Source organism: Nomascus leucogenys, chromosome 19, assembly GCF_006542625.1.
Source record: "Nomascus leucogenys isolate Asia chromosome 19, Asia_NLE_v1, whole genome shotgun sequence".
Classification (NCBI taxonomy): domain Eukaryota; kingdom Metazoa; phylum Chordata; class Mammalia; order Primates; family Hylobatidae; genus Nomascus; species Nomascus leucogenys.
The window spans coordinates 36,171,915-36,193,504 of NC_044399.1; the positions used below are offsets into that span (position 1 = coordinate 36,171,915).

A 21,590-nucleotide genomic window follows, 5' to 3' on the forward strand; every position below is an offset into this window, starting at 1 on the left:
GGAGAGAAGTTGCTTCCTTCCCTATCAGTAGTTGATTCTGAGGTGTGCTGCACAGAATACAACCTTGTCCAAGGCTCCAGGGGTACAGTTGCTCACGGTAGTAACCTTTAACACATTCTTTACTAGTTTCCTCCCTTCCCTATCTTACTTCCTTACTATGCTTCCTGAGATCACTTTTTTTTTTTTTTTTTTTGAGAAAGGGTCTCACTCTCTCGCCCAGATTGGAGTGCAGTGGTCCGATCTCGGCTCAACGCAATCTCCACCTCCCAGCCTCAAGGGATTCTTCCACCCCAGCCTCCCGAGTAGCTGGGATTACAGGCACCCGCCACCATGCCTGGCTAATTTTTCTATTTTTAGTAGAGATGGGGGTTTCATCACGTTGGCCAGGCTGGTCTCGAACTCCTGACCTCAAATGATCCACCCACCTCGGCCTTCCAAAGTGCTGGGATTAAGGGAGTGAGCCACTCACTGTGCCCGGCCGAGATCACCTTTAAATAAACTATTTGCACTCAAAGCTCTGTCTCAGGGTCTGCTTTGGAGGCACCAAGAACCAAGACATCACTCCATTGCTAAATTCGTTTAAAAATGACAATCTTGGATCCCTGGAGATGCAAACTCAAAACCTGCTTAGGTGGTGCTTGCAACGCAGCCAACAGGAGCTGCTCTTAGCTCTGATTTTTGCTTGAACAATGCTATAGTGAGGTTGTGTTGATTTAGGATGCCCTGCTCAGCCTATATTAATAATAATAGTAATAAGAGCTACTGTTTACCAAGAGCTTACTGTGCGGCAGCTTCACATGCTTCATTTCATTTAATCCTCACAGTGACTCCGTAGGGAGGGTGCTATTACTATTTCCATTGTATTGATGAAGACCCTGAGGCTCATGGAGGCTAAATAACTTTTCAAAGTTACATAGCTAGTAAGAGGCAGATTGCTGGTGTGCTTCGGCAGTGTGTTAAAATGTGTGGATAACTATAAATATTCTTCCGTTATATTTTTGTGTAAATGGGAACAATAGTAGTTGGCAGATAAAATTTGCATAGTTAACAATACCATAAAGGTAGTGTAATGCAAGGATCCCCCAATCAGGTGAGAGCCTCAAGAGGATAAAACTATTCCCTAGGCCAAGGTGGGCAGATTGCTTAAGGCCGGGAGTTTGAGACCAGCCTAGGAAACATGGCAAAATTTCGTCTCTACCAAAAATATATGTATTAACAAAGTTTAGCTGGGCATGGTGACTCACGCCAGTAGTCCTAGCTCCTTGGGAGGCTGGGAGGCAGAGGTTCAGTCAGCCACAATCGTGCCATTGCATTCCAGCCTGGGTGACAGAGTGAAACCCTGCCTCAAAAAACAAAACAAACAACAAAAAAATGGCTCCCTGCCATGCCTAGCTTGGTACAGCTTATGCACCGGCCTTGGGTTACTAGCGGTAACTAAGACTTTTCCAGCATTATTTAAGTTGTGTAGAATCTTCCAATGTTTTGACCTCTGTGAAACTCAAACTCCTCCTTGGACTTGTCCCTTCACAATCCCCAGGCTAGATGATCAAAACGCAGCCATCTTACTTAAATACGACAATATTCAGTGAGATGCACTATAGATTTTTGCACAAGTTCAAGCTTTCTTGGGACAACTCATCCCTGTTAGTAATATCCGGCCCCACCTAGTAACCTAGGTACACATAGAAACTTAGATCTTAAGAAGATGTCTTTCCCAATTACTACCTTCTCTAAGACTCCATAAAGAGAAACAGACTTTGAACCCAAGTTATCTTATTTATTTGACCCTGCTGTCATAAAGTGTTCAAATTCAAGTATTATAAAGGATTGTAACAGGGAAAGCATTTAGGGTTTTCAGGCAGAGGAAGAGTTGGCCAAGGAAGTCAGCTTCTCAGAGCTCAAGAGGTAAGTGGTAAGACTGTCTTATATAGAAAGTAGAGAGTCATACAGATTAAAAACAAGCCAAGTGAGGGAAATACATTTTGAAAAGTTGCTTTCTCGGTGGAGTGGAGGGAAAGAGAAGACATAGATTCGCCCCCTTAATAGGGTGGGGTGAGGTCTGGCAAGAAGCCTGCACTCTCAGTTTTTATTGAGTACTTGTAGTGGAGAGTGCTTGAGAAAACTCTACTATTGACCACGTTCTGCAATCATCACTATTACAACACTGTGATAGAAATCTTTTTGGCAAATATTTAAAATTACAAAAGAATCAATATTAGTAGTAATTGCATCTTACGAAAAGATTGATGCAGGCTTGTCTGCCAGAAAGGGTGAGCCTGGCATGAATGAAACTTACTCCTGTCGGGACACGCCTGGGACAGGGGAGGAGTGGAGTAGGTATAGGTATATTTCAGCTCTTGTAAGTTAATACTGGTGTTACGGGGAGAGAACTCCCAGTGGCCAGGAACTGGAAAAGATTAACAGCAGCTTCTTTTTTATTTTTTTATTTTTTATTTTTATTTTTTGAGACCGAGTCTCACTCTGTCGCCCAGGCTGGAGTGCAGTGGCGTAATCTTGGCTCACTGCAACCTCCACCTCCCAGGTTCGAGCAATTCTCCTGCCTCAGCCTCCCAAGTAGCTGGGATTACAGGTGCCCGCCACCATGCCTGGCTAATTTTTTTTTTTTTTTGTATTTTTAGTAGAGATGGGGTTTCACTATGTTGGTCAGGCTAGCCTCAAACTCCTGACCTCAGGTGATCCACCTGCCTCAGCTCCTAAAGTGCTGGGATTACAGGCATGAGCCACTGCACCCAGCCTAACAGCAGCTTCTTAAAGGAAAAGAATATTAATCTAGGCAGTAGGTTGGGTAGTAGGGTGGTTAAGAGCATGGTCTTGGGAGTCCTGGGTTCAAATCCTGACCTTGACATTTACTGTCTGTGGGATCTCGGGCAAATTACATAATCTCTTTAAATCTACAGAAACGACCTCAAGAGGTTTGTTAGGAGGCTTAATTGTGACTGAAATGATGTATGTAAATTGTTTAGTGCAGTCCCTATTGTACAGAAAGTTTTCCGTATGTGGTTCACTATATTTATAGTAGTACTCTTGAAAGGAAGTAATGAATATATGTTTTTTTCCCAGATGGAAGTGGAGAATATCTTAGGGAGAGGGAGAGTTGAAGCAAAAGCAAGAAGGGAGAAGGGACACCTTTATTATTTATTATTTTTAGTCTACACGGGTCAAGGGGAAGAGAGAAAGAGAATAGTGGGAGAAAGCCAAGATTAACATGGTGTAAACTAGAGGCCGTGTTTCAATCGAGTCTTTTCTAAGTACACACCATTTGAATCTATGGGATTTGGAGTAGTCTCAAAAACTCTCTATTATCAGAGAACATCTTTACAAAAACGACCCAAGAAAAACTTTCAGAACAAGAATTACTTTGTTCAGTAGGGACTGTCTGAGAATGACACGAGTTTCATTCTGTTAAAATGAAATTCTATCAGTTTCTCTGGGGAAGACTGGTTTTATCTTAACCAGGGCACCCTAACGCTGCTCTATCTGAAATAGCATATTTCCTTGTGGTTTTCTTTATGTTGCTTTAAAAAAAAATTTCTTACTACTAAATGTACTTTGAACTTAGTCAGACAGCGTTGTTTAATTCAAAGCTAGAAGTAGTACCGTTATAGCTGGGATGATTCATCTGGGACTTCATTTTAAATGCATAATAGACAGAAGGAACGTTCACAAACTCATTGTAGACCAAAGTACGAAACCAACTGCACTATTTTTCCCTTAGTAGATCTGACTTTAACTCATTAAAGATGGCATGGAAGAGCAGTGTCATAATGCAAATGGGAAGATTTATTCTCTTAGTAATTTTATTTCTGCCACGTGAGATGACAAGTAAGTTAAAGTTCTTTTTGGCCTATTTTTAGATAAAGAAAAATTTCTGATTAAGAAAAATGATCAATGGGCATTGGATATATCCTTAAATTCCAAATTGGAATGACTACACAATTAGCATGGCTCACAGTACAGAGTCAGCTAACAATAAAAAATCAAATGGAGGCCGGGCGGGTGGTTCGCGCCTGTAATCCCAGCACTTTGGGAGGCCGAGGCAGGCGGATCACCAGGTTAGGAGATCGAGACCATCCTGGCTAACGTGGTGAAACCCCATCTCTACTAAAAATACAAAAAATTAGCCTGGTGTGCTGGTGGGCACCTGTAGTCCCAGCTACTAGGGAGGCTGAGGCAGGAGAATGGTGTGAACCCAGGAGGTGGAGCTTGCAGTGAGTGAGCTGAGGTTATGCCACTGTACTCCAGCCTGGGCAACAGGGAGAGACTCCGTCTCAAAAAAAAAAAAAAAAAAAATCAAATGGAAAAATATTGTTTTTAGGGTTTTATTATTACAAGACAAGGTGAAGTATTCTATTCTCTCCAGAGCCACCACCAGAATCCTCCTACATTTTAATGCATTTTATTACTAATGTTACCCCAAATAATCTTCTGTTTATCTGAACATACCATTTCACATGAAAATCTTTCCAGCATTTGCTCCCCTACCACTCTTTTCTGATTTTAAAAGTAATGCACAGTCATTGTAAAATAAATTAGGCAATCTATAAAAAAATAAAGAAAAGTACAAATCCCCCCAAATACTTTCATCCAGAGATGACAACCACTCAATATTCCATATTTTTATAAAATACTAGACAACAATACCATTATCTTTACAAGTAGCTTAAGTTTTTTGTTTTTTTGAGAAGGAGTCTCACTTTGTTGCCCAGGCTGGAGTGCAGTGGCATGATCTCGGCTCACTGCAACCTTCATCTCCCAGGTTCAAGTGATTCTCCTGCCTCAGCCTCCCGAGTAGCTGGGATTACAGGAGCCTGCCACCACGCCTGGCTAATTTTTTTGTATTTTTAGTAGAGACAGGGTTTCACTATGTTGGCCAGGCTGGTCTCAAACTTTTGACCTCAGGTGATCCGTCTGCCTCAGTCTCCCAAAGTGTGGGATTACAGGCATGAGCCACCGTGCCTGGCCAGCTTAAGTTTTTTAAAAGGAAGGTTAATGTGTTTACAGAACATATTAACAAATGTTATCTGGGGTACAGGTTTATGACAGACAAATTTCTTTTTTAGCTTTTGTTACTTGCTTCTGAACCAGAAAAATAAAAACCGAAATTCAAGTGTATTACTATGCAATGAATAAATTTCTAAAAGTCAGAGCTGAAAAAAAAAAAAAAAAAAAAAAAAAAAAAAAAACCTGCTATGTATCCTGATCACCCAACCCACGAAGACTGGTCTACCACACAAACCTCAACTACTTAAACATCTTTTTATTTTTCTTCACTGCCAAAACAATATTAAAACATTATAGATGCAAGACCCAGTTTGTCCATAATCCTATCATTTAAGCAGAAAATGTTTTCAAATCAGTTCTTACTCGTCTGCATGTGCAATTTTGATACATTTGTAGTAATTATTAGAGCTTTAACTTATATTCTGCCTTTTTGCCTAAAGTTTATACCTTAAATATATTTCCATTTCATTCCCTTGTTTTCCCACTTTCAATCCCTTCAAGTAAACAAATTAAATATGGTATGTGTATATGTATATACATATATGCATGCGTGTGTGTGTATTCAATATATATGGGTTTTTTCCTGTCTTTTTTCCATGAAAAAAGACTTCCGTTTATACACACATACACACATATGTATGTGATCATTCTGTATGTATTGGTTTCTAACCTGGTGCTTCTCACACTTCACTGCATATTAGAATCACCCGGGGGTGGGGGGTGGGGTGCTTTACACAACACAATGCCCAGATTGCGCTCATGTCAACTAGTCAGATGTCTGGGGATGAGAACCAGGTATCACTACTTTTTTCTGGAGGCAAGGTCTTGCTCTGTCACTCAGACTGGAGTGCAATGGTGCAATCTTGGCTCACTGCAACCTCCACCTCCTGGCCTCAAGCGATTCTCCCCCCTTATCCTCCCAAGTAGCTAAAAGTATGGGTGCACACCACCACGCCTGGCTAATGTTTGTTTGTTTTTTGTAGAGATGGAGTCTCACTATGTTACCCAGGCGGGTCTTGAACTCCTGAGCTCAAGCGATCCTCCCGCCTCTACCTCCCAAAGCGCTGGGATTATAGGCGTGAGCCACCGCACCCAGCTACATCAGTACTTTTTAAAAGATCCCGTGGTGATTCCAACGTGCACCAAAATTTGATGACCACATTTTAATCTTTTTCTTTTTCAGTTAACAGTACATTATGAATATTTTTCATTATAAAATCATATAGATCAATATGACTATTTTTAATTGTTGAGAGTTTATTTTGTTCTACTGATGTAACATAACTTATTTAACCAATCCCGTTCATGAGCATTTAGGTTGTTTACTCTGTATATCCAAACAGTTTCTCCCTGTACTCCCAGGTTCTGTTTTAACTGTGAACGGTAAAACTGAGAATTATATCCTGGATACTACACCTGGCTCCCAAGCATCTCTGACATGTGCTGTTCAAAATCACACCAGAGAGGAAGAACTGCTGTGGTACCGAGAGGAGGGGAGAGTGGATTTGAAATCTGGAAACAAAATCAATTCCAGCTCTGTCTGTGTCTCTTCCATCAGTGAAAATGACAACGGAATCAGCTTTACCTGCAGGCTGGGGAGGGATCAGTCCGTGTCCATTTCGGTGGTGCTGAATGTTACTTGTGAGTGAGGGGAAAAGAAACAGCTGGTGGGTCTGTAATGTCTGTAACACAGGAAGTGGTAGTTGAAATCTAGGTCTTGGTATTGCCAAATTGCCCAATTTATGCTCCCGCCACAAAGCATGAGAGTACCTATTTCCCCTCACCCTCATGAGCACTGAGTATCGCCAAACTCTGAGAATTTGACAGCCTCCTCTGAAATTTTCTTTTCCTTTTATTTTCTTTTTTTTCTTTTTTCTTTTTCTTTTCTTTTCTTTTCTTTCTTTTTTTTTTGAGACAGAGTCTCACTCTGTTGCCCAGGCCGGAGTGCAGTGCAGTGGTGCAATCTCGGCTCACTGCAACCTCCGCCTCCTGGGTTCAAGCGATTCTCCTGCCTCAGCCTCCTGAGTAGCTGGGACTACAGGCACCCACTACCACGCCGGCTAATTTTTAATTTTTGTATTTTTAGTAATGACGGGGGATTCACCATGTTGGCCAGGCTGGTCTCAAGCTCCTAACCTTGAGTGATCCGCCTACCTCAGCCTCTCAAACTGCTGGGATTACAGGTGTGAGCCACTGCGCCCAGCCTATTTTCATTTTTTAAATTAAGAATGAAGGTGTTCACCTTTGTGTAAACATATTGGTCTTTTTTTTGTTTGTTTCCATGAAATGCCTGCTTGTATCCTCAACTCATTTTTTTCCGTTGGGTTTTATGCCTTTTTCTCATTAATCTGTAAAAGGGCTTTGTAGATTAAGGAAATTAGTCCTTTGTCATTTTGAATTGTAAGTATTTCTCCTATTTGTTTTTGAAAATTTTTATAGTTCTTTTTTGTCATACTGAAATTTTAAATGTTTATATATTTAAAGCTACAAGTCTTTTCCTTTGTAGTGCCTAGCTTTTGTGTTCTGCTTAGACAGATTTTCATGGCCTGGCACAGTGGCTCACGTGTGTAATCCCAACACTTTGGGAGGCAGAGGCAAATGGATCAGTTAAGATCAGGGGTTCGAGACCAGCCTGACCAACATGGCGAAACCTGGCCTCTACTAAAAATACAAAAATTGGCCAGGTGCGGTGGCAGGCACCTGTAGTCCCAGCTACTCGGGAGGCTGAGGCAGGAGAATGGCGTGAACCCCGGGGGGCAGAGCCTGCAGTGAGCCGAGATCCTGCCACTGCACTCCAGCCTGGGCGACAGTGAGACTCCGTCTCAAAAAAAAAAAAAAAAGTGACAAGGATATTATGTACCCTTCAAAGGCAGGACCATTATTGTTATAAATAGCAGAGTCCAGAACTAAATGGAAGCTTGAAAATACACTGTTTGGGGGAGAATGTGGAGAAACAGGTCCTCTCATACATCGTTGCTGAAAGTTTAAATTGAGAACACCTCTTTCAAAATACTTACCAAAATTTAAAGTGTGCATATCCTATGACACAGCGTTTCTCCTTCTAGATGTTAACCTTGGAGAAATACATGCACATGAGCATAAAGAGATATGTACAAGGATGTTTATTGTAGCATTGTTTAACATTTTAAAATGAAAACAACCTAAAGCCCATCAAAACTTTACATCAAATGAGTAAAGTCATACATTATAATTACATCAAATGAGTAAAGTCATACATTATAATACTACAGCATTCTAAAAGCAATAAGCTAGATCTCTGTGGTTCAATATGAACACATCTCAAAAACCTGCAAGTTATTGAGAGAAAGGAAGTATTTTATGTAAATCCTTCCCATGTCCCTAAAATAATATGATATATTTCCTATGGGTACACTATATGTATAGAAAACTATTTAAGAAAAAAGAAATATAGGGAAGGATTTACACCAAACTCATAGCAGTGGATATCTCTGGGGATCAGGAAGTGACCAGCTTGGATCTTAGCTTTATCTGAAATGTTCTAATTTTTACAGAGGGGATATTCACATATACTGATATGCTTAAATTAATTTCAAATATTTAAATAAAAAGAAATCACTAACAGAATCTGTCCACAAATGGAATTGTTCTATTTGGCAATTATGTTCTCTATTCCAGCAGCTTCCTGCATATCTGAATACCATATAACATCCTTGTTGGATATGATACAGAATTCAAGCTCATTCCAAAGAGCAACAAAATGTCATTCTTCTGAGAGAGTTATTAATAGCACAGCCTACTCAGGGTCTAATTATTCAGTGTGCAGATTATACAAGCTCTCTTTTCCTCCTTCTCCGTCTCTATCTTTTTCCTAGTTCCCACTCTCCAACCATTTCATTACTATTCTGCACTTCTGCCAGAATATGCACAGTGATATACGTGTTTGACTGTCTATGGGTCTACAACTGCCCTTATTGTAGAGGGAAAAAGGAGTTGCTCACACAGAGGGATGAGAGGGACTCACTTGCCTTCCACAGATGCCAGAGTTCTCATGCTTAGAACACCTTCTGGCCGGGCGCGGTGGCTCATGCTTGTAATCCCAGCACTTTGGGAGGCCGAGGCGGGCGGATCACGAGGTCAGGAAATCGAGACCACGGTGAAACCCCGTCTCCACTAAAAAAAATACAAAAAATTAGCCGGGCGTGGTGGCGGGCGCCTGTAGTCCCAGCTACTCGGAGAGGCTGAAGCAGGAGAATGGCGTGAACCCGGGAGGCGGAGCTTGCAGTGAGCCGAGATTGCGCCACTGCACTCCAGCCTGGGCGACAGAGCGAGACTCCATCTCAAAAAAAAAAAAAAAAAAAAAGAACACCTTCTGGGAGGAGGACATTATTTCTAGAGCACCACTGAGAAAACGCAAAGATGCATTGGTGAATATGTTACCAAGGCAATGGTTTGATAAAATGCAAAAACAGACGGTGGGAGTAACCCTCAAAACCACCACCACCGTAATAATAATAGTGGCTAGCACTGTGGCAAATTCTTTACAGGGATTATTTTGTTTAATCTTTACAGCATCTCAGGAGATGTATGATTATCCCATTTTTTTTTTTGCATGAGAAACAGAGGCCTTAGCAGTTAGTTAACTGCCTCAAAGTCACAGTAAATGGTGTAGATGGAATTAGGTCTAATTGCAGTGTATGCCTTCTTAATTTTGTACTGTTTTGTGCAACACCAGCACAGGTTGGTTTATTAATTCTCAGAGAAGAAAGACTCAAGGCTTATACTCTTGGGTAGTATTACAAATCGTCTGCTTGTCATAGATCATTACTATATATATCATGCTCATAATCATATATTGTTTCATGGTTTATCTTCTTCATCACATTAAAAGTTCTATGAGATTTGGAACTGGAAGTGTTATTTGCCCTTGTTACCCCAGTGCTTGGCACACTGTACGTATTTAATAAATTTTTGTCAAATGAATAAATGACCACATGAGATAGACTGAAGGAAGACTTTGAACTCTGACAGTGAACTATTGCTTATCTGCTAATTAAATCTAAATGCTTGAGTCTTGCAGTTCCTCCTCTCCTAAGTGGAAACGACTTCCAAACAGTTGAGGAAGGCAGTAACGTGAAGTTGGTTTGCAATGTGCAAGCCAACCCCCAGGCTCAAATGATGTGGTACAAAAACAGTAGTCTCCTGGATCTAGAGAAAAGCCATCACCAAATCCAACAGACAAGTGAGTCTTTTCAGCTGTCAATCACCAAAGTCGAGAAATCTGACAACGGAACCTACAGTTGTATTGCAAAGTCATCTCTGAAAACGGAGAGCTTGGACTTTCACCTGATTGTTAAAGGTAACACTTTTTTTAAGTAATACCCAGCACAGTGCAAAACTCACACCAGATGCTCAGTGAATATTTTTGGTGACAATAAATGACAATAACAGCTATGATTAGTGGCCAGGATTTTCTCTGGATAATCATCCCCATCTAAGGATTTTTCCACTAAGAATTCTAGTCCATCCTTTTAGGGAAATCATGCCCATTCCATACGGGACACTGTTTTTTGAGCAAGAATCCTTTCTTAGAACCAAATGTAGGAAACAATTCTGCTTGGCTTTTAGGGAAGAGTATTTCCATGAATTCTTCTGGGCAACAAGGTGTGTAGCAACTGGACTTTTGAGTTCACAGCTTCATAACTAACAAAAGAGAAGTAAAAAACACACAGAGAAGAGAAATTAGGACTAGATAAGAAAATGGATCTCTACAATCACTCCTAACTCAAATTCTAACCTGTAGGGTAATCAGCAGAGAGAGTAGAAAAAAATAAGGGGAAAAAAAGCCCTTTCTCTTGGATTCATGCCTCGTCTACCCAGGATTATCACCTCTACAATGACAGAACAAATGATGCTCTGTGGGGTTTTCCCTCCTCATATTTCTTGCTCATACAAAAAGAGAAAGGCAAAATACCTGGGGTAGCAGATGCCAAAAATGCTCATTCACACATGGTCTGCTCTCATGCTAGCACACCAGGAGCAGCCCAACAAGCTGAGACTCCAATATCTTGTTAGAACATTATTCACTTTGTCATTTGCCTCCCTGTGCTCACTCATTGCCAGTCTTGTCAGTCCCTAGGAAGCCAACTGAATCCCTGCCAGAAGTGCTGTGGTGATGTAACCATAGGACATCTTATTTCCTTCCCCTTGAGGGGAAGGGTTATGGGATATGAAAAGAGTGGCTAGTGGGGAAGAAGAGTTACTGGTGGTTGAATGCCCATCACTGTGATTCCTGGAATGATCAGTAATTCGTCCTGCAGAGCACTAACAATTGCTCAGGGGCTACTTGTTTTAAAAACCAAACCCACAAATATCCTGAGTACCCATGAGTTAGAAGCAGTGAAAAAAGCTTTGTGGCTATTTACCTGCCCCAAGACCACAAAAGCTTGGAAGGGTGGGCCTCATGCCCTGCCATCCTGACTATGAATACCACACTTGGAGGCCAGGGAATTATATCCCTCCTGGTTAAGAAGAAATCGTGATTGTTCTGTGTCACATTAAAAAAAAATACAGCTTATGTGGCAATCAGGATGCTAGCTTAGCAAATTGGCTTTCAGGTGGGCAGAAACTTGTTTGGGGTGGGGCTCTTCCAAACCAACTTGTTTTTCTTATTTCTTCTTGCTTAGCTACTTCCCACGGCTGGTGGCATAAATGCTCTGCTGCTGGGGCTCGGGCTAAATGCCAAGATTTTCATGAGTCCTCTCCTGGCTTCACAGCTCAGTGAGGAAGTACCTAAATGAGGCCATGCAAAGCTACAAATGACATCACAGATCTTTTCTTGAGCACAAGATTTAGCCCATGTGTTGGGATTATTTAACCATGATGAATATAGGAGGGAAATATCAGGTCCGGTTACAAATGAGACCATAAAACAGGATCAGGGGAGAGGTGCAGTTATGTAATTACCCTTGCCAAAGTCTCTTTTTTCTTTCTTTTTCTTTTATTTTTTTGGAGACAGGGTCTCACTCTGCCACCCAGGCTGGAGTGCGGTAGCGTAATCATAGTTCACTGCAGCCTTATCCCCCCAGGTTCAAGTCATCTTCCCACCTCAGCCTCCTGAATAGCTGGAACAGGTGCATGCCATCACAACCAGCTAATTAAAGAAATTGTTTTTGTAGAGACGAAGTCTTGCCATGTGGATCAGGCTGGTCTTGAATTCCTGGGCTCGAGCAATCTGCCACCTCAGCTTCTCAAAGTGCTGGGGTTACAGGCATGAGCCACCATGCCCAGACCAAAGTCACTTTCAACAGAAATTTGGAATCCAAAGTAAGCCAATGGGTAAGGTAGTTTACTTCAGTTTGTGTATAGAATAAGAGCTGTCGGCCAGGCGCAGTGGCTCACACCTATAATCCCAGCACTTTGGGAGGCCGAGGCGGGTGGATCACGAGGTCAGTGGTTTGAGACTAGTCTGACCAACATGGTGAAACCTGTCTCTACTAAAAATACAAAAAAAATTACCCGGGCGTGACGGTAGGCACCTGTAATCCCAGCTACCTGGGAGGCTGAGGCAGGAGAATTGCTTGAAACCGGAAGGCAGAGGTTGCACTGAGCCGAGATCGCACCACTACACTCTAGCCTGGGCAACAAGAGTGAAACTCTGTCTCAAAAAATAAATAAATAAAAATGAAAAATAGAGTAAGAGCTGTCACATGGGGCTTCATTTTACCTAGCTTGGTAAAAATATTCCAACCTGTGACTGAATTCTGATTTCTTTTTCTTATTGTCCCACCTTTACTTCCCCTTTGTTTTGACATCTTGCAAATAGAGGGGCTCCCCGGTAAGGTGAGGGGCCTTTGGTGTGTCCCAGAGCTGGCTAGCACAGAACCAGGGCTTGCAAGAAAAACGCTCATTGAGCAAAGTTTCTCCAGAGGGGTGATGTGACCCATATCTTCGTGACAATAATCTTTAGAAACAGCTAAGAGGGGGCAAAAATTTAATCCATGTATTTCCCAAAATCATCCAGAGCAGGAAATGACAAAAAGGTAATTACAGGCTGGGTGGGATGGTTCATGCTTGTAATCCCAGGACTTTGGGAGGCCAAGCGGGAGGGTTGCTTGAGCCCAGGAGTTCCAAAACAGTCTAGGCAACATATTGGAACCCTGTCTCTACAACAAATCGAAAAATTAACTAGGTGTGGTGGCACGCACTGGTAGTCTCGACTACTCAGGAGGCTGAAGTAGGAGGATCTCAGCCCTAGAGGTCGAGGCTGCAGTGAGCCATGATCATGCCACTGCACTCCAGTCGGAGTGACAGAGTGAGACCCTGTCTCCAATAATAATAATAATAATAATAATTGGTTAGTGTGTTATACAGTTATGGGGACAGGGGAGATAAACCCTATTTCATAATCTTAAGGTATATAGGGATTGGGCTTTGAAATTAAATTTACCTAAAGTCACTTCTTCCCCTCTTCCCTGGCTTTTGCCCTTCACTTGCTAACTCATGACCCTGTTTCCTTTCTAATACTTAATCTGTAGTATCTGTTTGTTTAATGTCTGTCTCCCCCACTAGAAGATGAGCTCCATGAAGGCAGAGGAGCCTTCTACACCTGTCCTATTTTTTGCAGAGCTGAACACAGTGCATAACACACATTAGTCACTCAGTAAATATTTGTTGACTGCACCTCAATCCATAAACTCAATTGTGCGATAAATAGCACATGCTCAATTCCCTTTAAATGCCTAAAATGTTACTTAAGCCATGACTGAAGCTCCTTCCCCTCATTGGGTGGCATCAGAATGGGGCTCAGACAAAGTCACTTTAAAACCTTTGTTGACTTGAAGCACTTTTACTTTATTATTTTTTTAAGAAATGGGGTCCTGCCAGGTGCAGTGGCTGACGCCTGTAATTGCAACACTTTGGGAGGCCCAGGTAGGAGAATTGCTTGAGGTCAGGAGTTCAAGACCAGCCTGGGCAACATACCCAGGCTCCATCTCTAAAAAAAAAAGTAGGGTCGTCTAGGCATGGTGGCTCACACCTATAATCCCAGCACTTTACGAGGCCAAGGCAGGCAGATCACTTGATGTCAGGAGTTTGAGGCCAGACTGGCCAACATGGCGAAACACTGTCTCTACCTAAAATACAAAAAGTATCTGGGCATGGTGGTGTACACCTGTAGTACCAGCTACTTGGGAGGCTGAGGCAGGAGAATCGCTTGAACCCAGGAGACAGAGGTTGCAGTGAGCTGAGATCAAGCCACTGCACTCGAGCCTGGGTGGCAGAGCAAGATTCTGCCAAAAAAAAAAAAAAGAAAAGGGCCTCACTATGTTGCCCAGGGTAGAGAGCAGTGGCTATTCATAGGTGCAATCATAGGGTGCTATAGCCCTGAACTCCTGGGCTTAAGCAATCCTCCTGCCTCAGCCTCCCAAGTGGCCGGGACTACAGGTATACCACCCAGCCTGGCTTTCACTTTTACTTTTGAGAGTTTCATTCCATATCATATCAAAGATATTAAAACAAAGCACATTATATGTGCTTTCTGCTGTAAAGTTTTTGAAAGAATTTTTATAACTTGTATAGATTTTGAATTTTGTTATAAATAAGTTACTCATTTGGTTCTTGAGGTTTAAACATTATTATTTAACAGTTGGGTTAGAGTTGATGCCAGGTTGCATTTTACAGATGCTGAAACATTGATTAATTTTGCTACTTTCTTTTCATATCTTGGGGCCAATCATTTTTTTCTGGGTCTCAAATATTTTCATAGGCTCTTAGAAAGCTTGCAAACACAGGCACTATGCCTACAGTGACTAAATAAAGTAGCTCTTGGCCAGGTGCGGTGGCTCATACCTGTAATCTCAGCACTTAGGGAGGCCAAGGCAGGTGGATCACAAGGTCAGGAGATCGAGACCATCCTGGCTAACACAGTGAAACCCCATCTCAACTAAAAATACAAAAATTATCTGGGCATGGTAGCAAGCGCCTGTAATCGCAGCTACTCAGGAGGCTGAGGCAGGAGAAATACTTGAACCTGGGAGGCAGAGGTTACAGTGAGCCGAGATTGCACCACCCTACTCCAACCTGGGCAACAGGAGCAAAACTCCGTCTCAAAAAAAAAAAAAAATGCCTCTCAATTGACCTGGTGTTTAGAAAATAAAGGGGTAGGCTTTCACTTCCAAGCTGTCATGGTTGCTGCTGATCTCTTCCTAGTCCAAGTTAGAAGTAGGCTCTCTGTCTTTGCATGGCATTTAGAGAGATGCAGAAACCTTTGCCAAGGTTGGGAGGGCTAATGCTTAGAGTCCTACTTCCCTTGAGACACTATGCAGCCACCTACCTTCTATAATGTCTTGTCACCTGCTTGGGGCACCATTGCAGTACAGGTACAAGGCTCCCCACTGCTTTTGAGGCCCACAGACCTCTCTCTCCTTCTTAGTCCAGAAAGCTCTCCACCCTTTCTCTTCTTGCTCTCAAAGCCTGCCTCCCTCTCTTCCCTTACCCACCCCCGGATACTTCCCAATATATTTTGGGCTTTTCAAAATCCAGGCAAAACCACTGACTTCAATCTACTTCTGCTCTGTGTGTGGCAAAAACTGTGGGTGAAGGAAGCACAAAATGGTCTACTTGTTTTAGGGGAGTTACTCATATTACAATAAATTATTATTCCACAAAGGAATTGATTCAAAACCTGCCTCTACCATTTACCAGTTCTGTGACTTTTTTTTTTTTTTTTTTTTTTTTGGAGACAGAGAGAGTCTTGCTCTGCCACCCAGACTGGAGTGCAGTAGCGTGACCCTGGCTCACTGCAACCTCTGTCTCCCGGGACCAAGCAATTCTCCTGCTTCAGTCTCCCAAGTAGCTGGGACTACCGGCACTCGCCACCATGCCCAGCTATATATATATATATATATATTTTTTTTTTTTTTTGTACAGATGGGGTTTCACCATGTGGGCCAGGCTGGTCTTGAACTCCTGACCTCAAGTGATCTGCCCGCCTCAGCCTTCCAAAGTGCTGGGATTCCAGGCATGAGCCACTGCACCCGGCCTAGTTCTATGACTTTGGACAAGCACTCTAACCCCTCAAACCCCCTGGTTCCTCACCTGTAAAATGAGGACAATCATACCTACCTTTTGAGATTGTTGAGAAGGTTTAATTAAGGGGATGATATACATAAAGTTCAAGGCACCATTGCTGGGACTTATTGGAAGTATATAAATGTTCATTCTTATTCCCTGTGTTTGCATTTCCAACAGATAAAACTGTGCGTGTACCAATAGAGCCCATTATTGCTGCATGTGTTGTGATCTTTCTGACATTGTGCTTCGGACTGATTGCTAGAAGAAAGAAAATAATGAAGGTATCTAAGTATTCTGAGCTATTTAAGTAAAAAGCCATCATCTGAATAAAGGCAGAAAGCTAGAAATATAAGTGACTTCAGTTAGGAACCCTTCTTGGCAAAGTCGAATCTGGTGTTTCTACCATGAGATCTAAAATACAGTTGCTCAAGGGAATAAAAATTATATGTATATTATGAGTACAGATTTACGAAGAAGAGAAGTACACATGGGCAAAGCCTGAATTGAAAATAGCTGTGTTGCCAAGGGGTAGGCAATTGGGGGTTGATTTTCCTTCCTTTTAAATTTCCTTTTATTGTTGCTATGGTACCTGTGGTATACTAAATAAATATAGGGAGGAACATCTGCTCTAGATTCAGAGAGCTGCATGAAGAAGATGGCACTGGCTGCTCACCTCTGGACTATAGCCACATGCCCTGGCTGCAGTGGACTGGTGTTTGAATTATAAAGTGGCTATCCTCATTGGTTGGTATGATTCAGAATACGTGCATGCTTAGGTTAATGCCATGCATTTGACTCTGCCAGCTAATTCAGTGCCAAAGGAGAGCAAATATGGCAGAAAGCCCTAGGCTGTGTTCATCATTCAGCAAGGGGCATTCTCCTTGGAACATATAGTAACAGGGCAGCCATGTCTCTCAAGAAGCAATTCAATCCACCCCCTATTCCAATCCCAAGCATATTTTTGTTGTTGTTGTTTCTTTTCTTTCTTTTTTATTTTTTTGAGATAGAGTTTTACTCTCTCTCCCAGGCTGGAGTGCAGTGCCACGATCACAGCTCACTGTAGCCTCAACCTCCTGGGCTCAAGTGATCCTCCCACTTCAGCCTCCCTAATAGCTGGGACCACAGGCACGCACCACCATGCCCGGCTAATTTTTGTATTTTTTGTAGAGACAGGGTTTTGCCGTGTTGCCCAGGCTGGTCTCGAACTCCTGAGCTCAAGTGATCTGCCCGAACTCCTGAGCTCAAGTGATCTGCCCGTCTCAGCCTCCCAAAGCACTAGGATTACAGGCATGAGCCACCACACCCAGCCACAAAGCAATTTTTTTTTTTTTTTTTTTTTTTTGAGATAGAGTCTTGCTCTGTCACCTTGGCTGGAGTGCAGTGGCATGGTCTCAGCTCACTGCAAGCTCCACCTCCCAGGTTCACGCCATTCTCCTGCCTCAGTCTCCAGAGTAACTGGGACTACAGGCATGCGGCACCATGCCTGGCTATTTTTTTGCATTTTTAGTAGAGACGGGGTTTCACCATGTTGGCCAGGCTGGTCTTGAACTCCTGACCTCAAGTGATCCACCAGCCTTGGCCTCCCAAAGTTCTGGGATTACAGGTGTGAGCCACTGCACTCATCGCATTTTTTTTTTCTATAAAAAAGTAAACACTCAAGTATCTAAGACACTGGAAGCATCTTAACTAAGAGTTACATCTTCTCTGCGTTTAATAAAAACTACTAGTGTGGCCCCAAAAACGACACCTGAGCCAGTGCAGAGGTGGCTGTATTTCCACGCACCTGTCCTCAAGCCATCTTAATGCATTCAAAATACTTCTCCATGGGCCTTAAAAAGCAGGCTAATTTACTGCCATGTTTGCTTTTAGCGCTGCATGAAGGATAAAGACCCTCACAGGGAAACAGCTCTGTAAGTACTCTAGGCCGGGACCAGTGTTTTTTAAATAAGCAGATGAATAGCCGTGATATGCATCACTCTAGACAAACTCCAGAGATGGGAGGTGCTGGAAGGGGAAGGGGTTCAAAGGAGAATAGAAGGTGGAGGAAAATTTGCCTCCACTTTAGAGGAAGACAGGTTGAAAAGTTGCCTAGAATAGAGAACACCTTTAGTCCTAAGCCTGCTCCCTCTTTAAGTGAGTTTGTTCAACGTTTGTGCAACTGCATTTTATTGCCACACAACACAAAGGCTCTGGAGGAAGTCACTGCTCCATACTGCTTTACAACAAGGCCAGGAACCACATTCATCCCCATACTGCCTTCTTTTTGCAGTTTTGTTTAGCGCTTCTAGCATATGTGAAGTGGGTAGCAGGTAATAAGAACAAAGGCATGTTTTCAGAGAGTATGGGTTTTGTTTTGAATTTTTTTCTTATTGCTATGAGCATCATTATCATTAATTTCTTCATTCATTTCAGATGAGAAAGCTGAGATGCCATCGAATACAGAGAGAGTTTTGCATCAGGACCTCCACAATTTATGTAGTCCCATCTGTATTTATTGCTATTATTAAATTCACTCCAGTCACTTCTGTTTCATTAATCACTTAACAGTAGTTGTTAGGACTAATTTGATACACTTGTGGAACATTTTTATGGAAAGAGCTATTAAGAATGAAAAGTAAGATTTCGTTAAGGCTTCTCCTTGAGGTATATGTTAATTAATTGAGATTTGTTCCAAATAGTTTGGTAATCATTTACTGTTTACTGTGTTTTTTTCTAGCTAGGAGATACTTGGGTCTCACAAATTGGTGCAGGAAGCATATAAAAAATACCAGTTATGCCAGCTGTGGTGGCTCACACAATCCCAGCACTTTGGGAGGCTGAGGCAGGCAGATCACTTCAGGCCAGGAATTCAAGATCATCCTGGCCAACATAGTGAAAACTATCTCTACTAAAAATACAAAAAGCCGGGCGTAGTGGCATGCACCTGTAATCCCAGCTACTTGGGAGGCTGAGGCAGGAGAATTGCTTGAACCTGGTAGGCAGAGGTTGCAGTGAGCTGAGATGGCACCACAGCACTCCAGCCTGGGCGCCAGAGCAAGACTCTGTCTCAAAAACAAACAAACAAACAAAAAATCAATTATTGTCTACCTTCACTGTCATGTCATGAAAGAAATGTTTTAGGACTAAAGAAAGAAGACTATAATCTTGAAATATAAGATGCTCCTTTAAATGGAATAAATTTAGTATTATGAAAAACTCAGCATATGTTCTTATTTTTCTCATTTCATTGTAGTTGACATGGTCACAAAATTTATGAGCTCTGTGTGGCAATGAATGTTCAAAGAGCAATGAAAATGGTCATTTGTGTCGCACTATCTGTACTAATTATGAGTCAGCCTGTACTTTTCTCATACCTCTCCCATTTAAACCACAGCTCTCTTATAATTTATCATTGACTTTCCCCATCTCCATTCTTTCTTCATTTTTTCCCCATAAGAGTTTATGCTTCTCTTTCCCACACAACTGGGGAGCTTGTGGGGAGGCAGCCTTGGCCAGAATCATCTTTGATGTCTCTTCTGTGCTCCTCCTCTGTCTTAGAAAAACAAAACAAAACTGTTTTCATCTAATTTTGCAGTAGCTAAATGTGCCACGGTGCAAGACAGATCTGCTGTCAGACAGGTGGTAAAAAGCCTTCTTGACATAGAGGCAAAAAGAAGAAATTAGCAGAATGTATGAAATCTCAACAGACTTGTTTCTAAGAAGAACAGACATAATCCTCCTGTTAGTCTCTCTTTGCTTCCTTGGAAATTTCAGTATGGAATTGATGAGAGAAAGACCGCTACAGACTGTGGGTTACAGATTTCTCTGTCTTCTTGGAGGATCCAGCAGGGTTTTGTGGGGAAGCCTCCCGATCACGTTCCTCACTCAAGAGTTCTTAAAGTAGAATCTGGAAACCCTAGGAGAATGCTGTAAGGATAAAATAGGATTATGAAAAAATCTGAACGTTTAGACGATTAAGTAGAAGCCATGAGACGGTAAAGCAAAAAACAAATCTCAGGCAATGATGGCTGGGATAGTTTAAAATGGAAAGGGAAACAGAAAACATACATATCAAATTGGACTTGGAATCAGGAGACCAGAGTTCTAGTGTTGGCTCCGTTAACTTGGGCAGGAAAAACTCTCTTGGGCCTTTGGGAAATGAGGAGGTTAGATTAGGAGATCCTTATCCTTAAAGTACACGTTAGTTTCAAAATTCTATAATTCTCAAAAGATCCTACATAATTTAGTTAAATGCTGGAAAGAGTTGGCAAGAAAGACTGAAAATGTAATCCCTTTGCCCCACCTAGTAGAATTATGAATCAGCTTTATTCTAGGACATATAACAATCCTTGAGAATTACAGGTCATAAGTAAAGAGTTTCCTCACCCTTATAAAATACAGTGGCCTTGTACATTAGCACAGGCAAGGAACATTAACTAGTTTTAACAGAGCACAGCAATATTGTAAATGGTCATTGCATTGCATTTTGCCTTGCAGGATGGGAAAAACAGAACCTGTATTAAAAACTATGTACATTATTAACACTAAAATCATGAGTGAGCCTGCCTGAGGAGGACATGAAATTCCAGTACTCAAAAGAGGACTCCACTGCCTTTTTCCAGATGTCTTTTCTACTTACTATCAGATACCTGAAATTTCAACATTCATTCTTCTGGCTTTTACCCATAGGACTAAAAGTAGCAGCAGAGAAGTGACAATGCTGGTGGCTCCCTTCTCAACCTTTCCACCAGTAAGGATACCTCTTGTTATTATCACATTCTTTTTTTGGGGCCCCATTTTCCCAAGAACTAATCTATGAAGCAAACTTTATTTATTAAATAATAATAATTATCTGTCCGGGCACGGTGGCTCACGTCTGTAATCCCAGCACTTTGGGAGGCCGAGGTGAGCGGATCACTTGAGGTCAGGAGTTCAAGACCAGCCTGGCCAACATGGTGAAACCCCATCTCTACTAAAAATACAAAAATTAGCCAGGTGTGGTACGGCACACCTATAATCCCAGCTACTAGGGAGGCTGAGGCAGGAGAATTGCTTAAATCTAGGAGGCAGAGGTTGCAGTGAGCCGAGATTGCAACACTGCACTCCAGCCTCAGCAACACAGTGAGACTCTGTCTCAAAAATAATAATAAGGCCGAGCACGGTGGCTCACACCTGTAATCCTAGCACTTTGGGAGGCTGAGGCGGGTGGATCACCTGAGGTCAGGAGTTTGAGACCAGCCTGGCCAACATGGAGAAACTCCGTCTCTACTAAAAATACAAAAAAATTAGCCAGGCGTAGTGGTTGGCATCTGTAATCCCAGCTACTCAGGAGGCTGAGGCAGGAGAATCGCTTTAACCTGAGAGGTGGAGGTGGCAGTGAGCCGAGAACATGCCATTGCATTCCCACCTGGGTGACAAAAGTGAATCTCCATCTCAAAATAAATAAATAAATAAATAATAATAAAATAATAATAATTATCTGTTTTTCCAATTTTTAAAATATTAATCAATGATATCTGTTTGCCATTTTGATCTTC

At 42.0% G+C, this 21,590-nt stretch overlaps 1 protein-coding gene across 2 annotated transcripts; it reads left to right on the forward strand.

Annotated features, from left to right (window-relative positions):
- Nucleotides 1-1,851: 1,851 nt before the first annotated feature.
- On the forward strand, nucleotides 1,852-18,829 carry TMIGD1 (transmembrane and immunoglobulin domain containing 1). 2 transcript variants are annotated; one of them, XM_003277081.2, is made up of 7 exons: nucleotides 1,854-1,905; nucleotides 3,737-3,843; nucleotides 6,385-6,663; nucleotides 10,082-10,360; nucleotides 16,252-16,355; nucleotides 17,944-17,984; nucleotides 18,487-18,829. In XM_003277081.2, the coding sequence occupies exons 2-7, from the start codon at nucleotides 3,762-3,764 to the stop codon at nucleotides 18,488-18,490; spliced, it is 789 nt and encodes a 262-aa protein (XP_003277129.1). In that variant the 5' UTR covers nucleotides 1,854-1,905; nucleotides 3,737-3,761; the 3' UTR covers nucleotides 18,491-18,829. The 2 variants fall into 2 exon arrangements, with proteins under 2 accessions (XP_012358974.1, XP_003277129.1); XM_012503520.1 differs by lacking the exon at nucleotides 16,252-16,355 and having other exon boundaries at nucleotides 1,852-1,905.
- The last annotated feature ends 2,761 nt before the right edge of the window (nucleotides 18,830-21,590 follow it).